Source organism: Fukomys damarensis, unplaced genomic scaffold, assembly GCF_012274545.1.
Source record: "Fukomys damarensis isolate Sample0158 unplaced genomic scaffold, DMR_v1.0_HiC HiC_scaffold_5, whole genome shotgun sequence".
Taxonomy (NCBI): domain Eukaryota; kingdom Metazoa; phylum Chordata; class Mammalia; order Rodentia; family Bathyergidae; genus Fukomys; species Fukomys damarensis.
In genome coordinates, this window is record NW_022900917.1 from 73,460,003 (window position 1) to 73,469,256 (window position 9,254).

At 40.0% G+C, this 9,254-nt stretch overlaps 1 protein-coding gene across 1 annotated transcript in view; it reads right to left on the reverse strand.

Moving 5' to 3' along the window:
• Positions 1-9,254, reverse strand: part of Adcy8 (adenylate cyclase 8) — a gene marked incomplete at its 5' end in the record, with an annotated part of 218,698 nt that overhangs the window by 87,812 nt on the left and 121,632 nt on the right. Inside the window, one exon of the mRNA XM_019210479.2 lies at positions 7,214-7,484. Coding sequence (XP_019066024.1) covers positions 7,214-7,484 — 271 coding nt within the window. The remainder of the gene's footprint in view (positions 1-7,213; positions 7,485-9,254) is intronic.

The window sequence follows — 9,254 nt, forward strand, 5'->3', positions numbered from 1 at the left end:
TACCCTAAGCTTGCTGATCTCTAGTGAAGATCAAGACAGAATCTAATGTTGAGATCCTTAAAAACAGAAAAATTTCCCTGTAATTTTCAGTATATCAAGATTGAAGATACTAGTACTAAACTCTGAAAACGCAGTTTCCTTTTTTAGGACCAATATCCAATATTTCAGTTGCTTTTAGGGAGGAGGAATTTCAGGTTAAATATTTTTTTGTGATGAAAAAGAAGCCTGCATTTTGGTCTCGAGCAATAGGAAGCTAAGCTAATAAATTGGGCTTGCTCTTCTCTTTTCTGGGTCTCTTTTCCTAACTCCTAGCTTCACTCTGTGTAGATCTCAGCTTAAATTTCACTTACTTGGAAAAGTCTTCCTTGATTCCTCTGGATCACGCGTCCCTTCTACTAAACTGTGGTGCTGCAGTCTTTGCAATATTCACACTGAGCCTGGTGGCCTGTTGGTGACACCAGTGGATTTCAAGTTCCTGAGTGCTTGATACCTACTTTGTCTCTCTATCTCCAACAGTAGCCACTTATCTGAAAATTGAGGTTACTCAATAAGCAGTTAACAAACAAATGACTGGATGAATGAGCAAACACAGCGAGAGTCTTGGTGGGACCAACTTGCCCTACTTGAATGACAGAAGTAAAATGATTTGAATGTAGGGAGGTCTTGCTCTTGTGCTCATTTGCGGGCATTCCTGTATGCACAAAAAAAGGGCCTGGCCCTTAGTTTGCATCCCAATTTAAAGGGAAGAAACAAGAAGGAAAGGAACCAAATCCTAGGGATCAATATTACTTGATAAGGGAACACAATTTTCATGTTGAAAACTGGGTCCAGAAATATGCGAGGTGTGAGGGTGCTTGCAACGACGTTCAGTTGTTTCACATCAAAACCCACTTAGCCAGAATGTCAAGAAAATGCTGTTTGGTTCCTTGAAGGTTTTCCTTACATCCTTTCAAAATATTTTGATTTGATTCCTATTGATGAATTTGACTTTCCTATTTCAGTACAGTTGCTAGGATAACCATGTAAACATAACTTTTGCAAACGATGGGTGTCCCCACACCTGGCTGGTGAGTACTTTGCTGTGGATTGCTTGGCAGGATGCTGAAGTAGACACAACCCGCTAGCTCAGCCAAGAGTTCAGAGCGTGTCGTAGGTGGAGACAGTGAGTGGGTTGTGTCTGAGGTAAGAAAGATTATTGTATAGTAAGGTCTGCACCTACTGCCCTGCAAGTGAGGGCACTGAGCTGTGGAGGGGAGAGGAGGTTATTCAAGGTCTCTTAGTGGTAGCAGAAAAGTCAGGGCTGTCATTCAGTTCTGCTGGATTGCCATTCATCTGTTCCCATCAATGGTCAAAACTTTGGGACCCACAGAGATTTAACTCAAGATCACAAAACTTATTGCCTGCAGGTCCTATTTATGAGCATCAGCACTGGGTCTACATGAGGCCTTTGATCAGGACAGGGTTTAGATGAGAATTCTCACTCTTCCAATGGACGTGGAGAACAGAATCTAAGAGGAGTGTTATGACACCAGTGGTGACACAAACATCCTGGCTGCCGGCCCAGGCTGCTCCTTCTCCTTTCTTTCAGTCTCAACTTTCTCTAGAGCAAGCAGAACTAAATCAAATGGTTGGTTGTTTCATCACGACACACACAGGAGGTGCTGCCCAGCTTTTCTTTTTCCCATGCAAACAATCATCATGGTAGGACACGCAGGTACTGAGCAATTACTGGTAGGATGAGACTTCCATGATCTGGCTGTGGTGGATTATGTTCATTTCCTGCAGCTGTCACAAAAACTTCTAAAGAGCCCTAGTGAGCCAGTGACCCATATATTTCAGGGAAGGGGAGAGTATGCACACACACATTTTCACACACACCATATATATACACACTGCACACAGGCATATATGTAAAGACACATCACACACCTACACACACAACTCACGCACATATACACACACCTTCGAAGATTGACTTAGTTGGAAACAGGGTAGAAAATAGAAACTCAGTATATATTAGGACTACAGACGAGATTGGGCACATTCAGGGTGGTATGGCCATAGACTATATTAGGACTACAAAGAGTGAGGCTTGTAGAATGATGGAAAACATATCATTTTTGGAATCAGACATAATTTGGCTGTAAACCCAGCTATCACTTACTGGCTATGTGACCTTCAGTTGGTCTCTTAAAATAAAAAAATTTATATTTGTGGAACAGGCACATTACACTTACTCTGTAAGTTGGTGTGATGATTAAACAGAAAACATGTGCATGATGCACATGATGGCACCTGGTCCAAAGCTTCTCACTTTTGCTACCATTAATGACCTTACTCACATTCCAGGGAATGAAGCACTTTTGTTTTCTATTTCTTGTATGGAAAATAAAAAAATACCATTTATGTGTATAATCTTCAGAAGTGCACAAATTAACTTCAAGTTAAGAAGTTGTCTCTTGTATAGAAATGACTGAAATACACATGGAGATATCAAAGACTTATTTTTCTCCATGTGACTCCAGAAAAAGTCCTGGAGGAGTACTAGACAGCTGCCTGGACTCTGATGAGGGTGGTGGGGGTCAGATCCTCTGCTGTAACATTAGCTTTGTCTCTGAAAGAGAGGTTCCATCTCTCTTGGCATCTCCCTTGTCATAAAAATCTGACTAAATATACGGTTTATATGATAAATTTAAAGCTGTTCAAAAGCCTCAGCCCTAGGTGTCCTCTTTTAAATCGTGACCCTAAGATGGATTTTGTCTGATGAGTCACTTTTGTCCTCTACATTCAATTCCGCAGAAGGCAATCAAAGTCTAAAACAGATCATGCCATTACCTTGCTTAAACCCTATCATTCCCCTTGGGATAAAATACATACTCAAGAAATCTTGCAGGGCCAATCTGCTGTCTGCTTCAGCTTCTAGTGATGCCTCTCTCTTCTCTGTTCCCTATGCCTTGCAGGCTTCTTACTCTTCTAACACACTGAACCTTTTTCTTCTTTCTACCTTAGGGTCTTTGTACAAGCTGTTTGCTATATTTGGGATGCTCTTCTCCTGGTTGTTCACAAGCAGCATCCTTTCTCACCCTAATCTCCAGAGAGGCCTTCTCTGACAATCCTATCTCTAGTGATTCTATCTGTTGCCCTGGTCATATATCTCTCTCCATTTCCTTCAGAGTAATTACATGTTTTGGTTAATTGTCTGCACTTCTAATTACCTTAAAATTAAGCTCCTGAAGGACAGTGACCATGGCTATCTTTTCATTTCTAGATTCCTAGCATCTAGAAAACTTGAGAACCCATTGAGTCATTGTGTGAAGAGCTCAAGCCCAGATACAGGTTTTAGTGAGAGAATGTACCAGGAGAGCAAGATATAATCTTTAACATAAAGACTTTTTCAACGAGTCTTCTTTTCATCATTTTGTTTTTATTCTGACAGAGCCCAACAAGCTACCTGGAAATTTCTGGAAATTCTACCATAAATATGAAAAATTTCCCTACTTCAACTGCCCACTTCTACTTTTGTAATCTTAAAATCTCAGTAGTCTATTTGTGATCCTAAACTTCTTAGTTTCTAGTTTTCTTACTTTTGTTCCACTTAGAAGTTGGACATAGGAAGCCTCACTCATAACTGAGCCCAGGTTCAGGGAGCCAGACACCAAGGCAATGGGTACTGCCTACACCAGGAGTCAAGAATGCAACAGGTGGCCCTCAGGGTATCTGGTAGCAACTGAGACATGAGAAACCAGACCAGCAGATTCAGCCTCCAGTGATGGAGATATGGGCACAGGGAAGGTGGACAGCAGCATTGAAATAAAGGAGCACAGCTAGGCAGTGGTAGAGCCTGGAAGATTCCTGAAAGGGGTCAAGAATAATTCTTAGTGCCTCTCCATATTCCTCCAAGCTATTGATGTGCCCCTGAAGTGGAAGGGAGGGGGAAGAAGTGGGGACTTAGTTTTTCTGGAAGACTCAAACCCCTCTTTCATCCACTATCACAACCTGGCTCCTGATTTCACCGTCTCACCAAATCTGCCTCTCACCGGTGCTATTCTTCAATCCAATTTCAATGGGCAGTTTTAAGTCTTCATCCTACTGAGCCTTTTGGCTACAGCTGACTTTGTTGATACTCCCCACATCCTCAAAACACTCTGCTCTCTAGTTCAGTAGTACCTCAATCCTCAGCTCTCTTAGGATTATTTTGCTTCTTCTATGTCCTTGTTTGTGGATCCTTATTGTCTTTTACCATCCATCTGCTATTCCCCAAGGTCTGCCTGTGCCTTCTCATTTCCTAATTTTACATATTGGCACAGTGATCTCTCTCATTCTCCTACTTCTTCTAGTGCTGAATTTGGATAATTAGACCAACCTCCTCTGGAGAGTTCTTTTATGTCTGAGTGTTCTCAGCAGCTGCCTGAATGTCTCTTCCTAGATGTCTCATAGCATCTCAGACCAGCGTGTCTGAAACTGAATGCCTAGTCTTCACTTGCATTCTAGTATTACCTATTTCAATTCATAATTCTATCACCTACCCAGGTACCCAAGCACAAAACCTATATGTAAAATCTGACTAGCTTATCTTCCTCACTATCCATGTCTATTATTTCACTCATCAGACAGATTTTAATCAAGCTATGTGATTTATCAGATATTATTCCAGTTATAGTTTAAACTATACACAGCTGCAATTCCTGTCTTCATGAAAAGTATAAAGTACTCATTGACCTTACCTCTAAAATGTTTCTTTTCTTTGTTCCTCCTCCTTTTTCAATAACAGTAGTTGCTATTAAATAGATGCTCAGTTAATCCTTATTGAATGAATATATAAGGATGTAACTATTTGAACATCTGCTGTATACATAGCTTAGACTATGACACAGCAACACAATATCATTACAAGTATTTCTAAGCATACATTATGAACCAATAGAAGCCAAAACATCTGGCCAATTAAACTGGAAAATCCCCAGGGAAGTAGTAGTGCATTTTGTCTGTGTTATGTGAACACTCAGATGGCCTGAGCTTCTGTGGAAGTGACTGGGTTTTTTGGTGTAGCATAGGCTCAGACAGACCAGCCTCGATCTCTTCAGGGACATATTATGTCCCTGAACTGCATGACTTCTAGAATTAAGCATTAAGTACAAACACTGAATGGTCATGATCATTTTAATCAGTTTAATCATTTATAAAATGTTATTAGTGTTGCATGGTTATTTATCAGTATCGGCACACACCCACTGACTTTTAAGTCTAAAATCATAAAAGTGAGTTGAGATTATTTCTGCAAAAGATGGCACAGATGATTATGTCCAGGCAAAGCTCAGGCATCATAGGAAAAATATGCTGTGTTTAAACATCAGTAATAGCAATCTTTGGCTAATGTGGCATTTTCTATAGTAATTATTTGGTGGTATCAGTGTCACCAAACGTTTAGACAATTAGCACAGAAATGCTTCAATTATTATTAGAAACTGTTATCAGATCAATCGATCATGAGCTGATCAATCATGAACTTCCAGTCATGGAACTAAGCATCTCCAGTTGTCTTTTTGGTACTCAGTGAATAGTAGCTAGATCAGGTACAACTGAGACTAGAACAATAAGGAATTACCCCAATTCTTACAACCAGTTTTTATGGAGAGTCTTTTCCAAAAGAAAAAAAAAATAGCCAAAAAGAGGACTTTGTACAAGATCACTGAGGTATTCAGGGGAAAGCATACACCTTCTCTCTAAATATCCAGCATTCAGGCCCAAGTTAACAAGCAGATGAAGCAGAAAGTGCACTGTTAGCTGACCACGCACCCACTTCGGGGAGCAGTTAAGACCCTTATTTTATATAAAAGCGCATTAGGCCATGCACACTGATTCAGGGATGGAAAAAGGTAGGCATTGAAATCAGTGATGACTTCTTTGGGCATAATACTTTTTTGTAAATTTGACGCATAAAAGAGTAGTGAAGTCCTGAGGGTAGACTGCTTCAAAGTCTGTGGGAGAGATTCCACCTGTGGTTTTTCTTAGCTGCTGTGGCACATGCATTGCTTTCTATCTCCTTCCCACAGAACTGGAAGGAAGCTGCAGTTAACCTGGTCCCTGGTGCCCCACCGATCAGCATTTTATGCTTTCCACTTTAAATGTCTTTAAATAGACAAATGCTTCTTTTCTACAAATTAAGGAAAGATGTTCAGGTCTATGTATATAGAAAAATTCCCCTTCCTAGGCTTCACAAGACTCCAGACACTACTGGTTTGGTGTCCTGGGTTCACAGTGCACATTGTCAGCTAAATCTTTATTGTTTATTTCTTTATTTTTCACTTGTTTCCTTAAAAATGCCCAGTGGAGTCACACTGTGCATGAATTCAGCCACAAGTGCTCTGAATTGTTAAGAGAACCCACATCAGAGCAGAGAACCCACATCAGAGGAGAGAACCCACATCAGAGCAAGTGATTTGCTGATGCTCTGAAAAGGCATTCTGGACAGGACAGATACTGTCTGTCCACTTTGGTTCTCTTCCTTGATTGATCTCAGTTCTCTAGTGCCTCTAAAGGTCTAAGTATCCATTGGGTTTAATGCAGTTCCAATATTTAGAAATATTTCTGAACAATAAATTTGATTATTAGTGATTTACTCCTTATATACTGACCTGTCCTTCATATAAGGAGTAAATTGAGGTATATACAAAACAGAAACGTGTGGCTGGCTGCTTTGAAATTATGTGGTGGTCTTGAGATTCCTTACTCTTCCTTTGAGCATGACTTATTGCTGCCTTTAAGGTCCCCAGTCAGTGGTGCCCTGCTGATTTTGAATTTCAAAGGGTGACACAGGACTGCTCACTGAAGCTGCAGAGGAAAGGGTCATTTTTATGTTCTCAACTATCCTCTTTCGTTTAATAGCATCAGTTATATCTTTCTGAGGATGTGTTATTTGCTTTTTTTTTTCTAAAATCACAAGTTAGCTTCATATAACATTTATTTTTAGCTAGGTTAAAAAAGAAAGACAGAAAAAAGAGAAGATGTCAGGAGCTCAACTGGCATTTCTGTCATTTCCTGAAATTACATACATAGGTTAATTCTTTCCTGAGGAGATGTATTAGCTCATTTCCAATTATGGTGCTCAGTAGAGAAAAGGTTAAGAACAAATCCGTTTTCTCCAGGCATCTGGTTTGGAGATGAACTCAGGCATGCATTTTCAGCTAACCAGAAGAAGGAAGCCAAGACTTACGTTCTGTTTCCCCACGATGTTATCAAAGGGCAATTCTGGGCTCCAGGATCCTTCTGTGAATGTTGCCCCACTGTTTCTCCTGTCTGAGGAGCTCACTGATTCCTTCACGATGTCTTCGGGCAAGGACAGCAGACTTTCCTCAGGCTGCTTAATTAAATAGGTTTCTATATTATGCTTCCTCAAGAATTCATTCCTTTCTTTACCATGACCCTCTTCCACATTATAGTCACCGTTGAGGCAGTCCAGGGTGGCTTTGGAAATGTGAATCCTCCTGTGTGTACAGAGTATAGGTCATTATACACTCCTGATGGTGCCTGCAATGGCTATTGCTGTGTTTTGTCCAGGGCAAAACCATCATCAGGGCTGCATATGGGGTACTGTTATGACACATCCTCATAGTGAATACTTGTGTCTCTAAATGTGGAAAGAATAAAGAAAATAGAACTATAAACATAAATCCATGTGCAGGATGTCACTTAGCTTTATTCCCCAAAACACTGCAGACTCTGATAAATACAGCCAGTGGGTAACATCTAAACACTTCTTTTGGCTTTTCTTACAACTTTCAGCATCCTTTAAATATCAATGATCTTTCCCTAGTGGTGGTAATTACATTGGAAAAATGCTTGATAAATGTGTGCTGAAGCCCAAAGGCAGTTATTGTCCAAATCATCATGCAACAATAGTTCTTTTACTGTCTTGGAACTTTTCCTATCATTTTATTTTTGATATATTTATGCTTCTTTTCTCCAACATGTCTAGAATCATCTTAAAACAAGGGCAAGTTTAATAGGCTCATAGGAAAACACTGAGTGTCCTTTGGAAAACTATTGTAAGATCCAATTTCCCCCAAAACGTGCATTGCATGGGGCAGAGAACAAAGCTATGGGCACATTCACGCTGGCAGCTGGGCTCAGCTTACTCACAAGCTAAGTCAGGCACTGCTGCACAACTGTTTGCCAGTGTAGCTCCTAACCCAAGTCTTGTTTTTTAGCAAGATGATGTATGACAAGAGAGTTAAGGATCACACTCAGTGAATGGAAACTTCCCATAGTAGTTCCGTGCGGGGAAGAGTTCTCAGGCCTCACAATTAGATGATTTGTGCTGCACTGTGGTCTGGGAGGACTAGTGGGGTGCATATGAACATGAGCTTGCTGCTACCTGGCCTTCACATAAACCCTAATTCTACCACTCAGACCGAGACATTGTGGACAAATTATCCAATCCTTGTGAGTTCATTTTCCTACCCATAAAAATGGAAAAATGGCATTGCCTATCTCTTAAGGTCATTGTGAGTATTATAAGGGTCAGTCTGTGTAGAGTAGTCAAAATAGTGCATGGTAGACTTCATCAGCTATAAAAGCAAATACTTAAATTATTAGTAGTAGTCTCAAAAAAAACACCAGTGTGAACTATTATTGTCACATGTTCCGTGTCTCCTCAAGGCTCACAGGAGACAGTCCAGGTTCAGAATGAGTCCTTTGCATCTCATTATGTCACCTGAAACTCATTTTCTGCTGTTCCTTCCTTATGATCCTCCATACTCTTTTTAGTTATTCCTGTGACATTTCTTCAATTCAGCATACTATCACATGCTTGCTAATGGTTTCCTACTGCACAATTTAGGTCCCTGCTGTAAGCCAATTTTAATACACCTCTAACTGGATGACCAAATACTGTAGATTCTTAATTCTTTGCTTGGTTTTTATGACTATAGAAACAATATATCTAAAGAAACAGTGAAGGTTGTTTTAGTTTCAATTTTTTTAGAGTGACATTTCCAAGTGCATTGTACGTTTAGTGCTATCTCTGCTTCCTCCTCACCCCCTCCTAACCCATCTGCTTCTTAGAAGATGCAAAGAACATGTAAAGAAATAAAAACTGCCAATACATTTCTGACCATTTAAGGCACATTCTCTACATCTTCCAAATAATTATCCATATATATATATATTTATATATATTTCAGTGAAAGATACTAAAAATAAATGTGTGAGAGATGTTGGAGTTATCTGGAGAGATAAGTATAGGATGTTCTAGG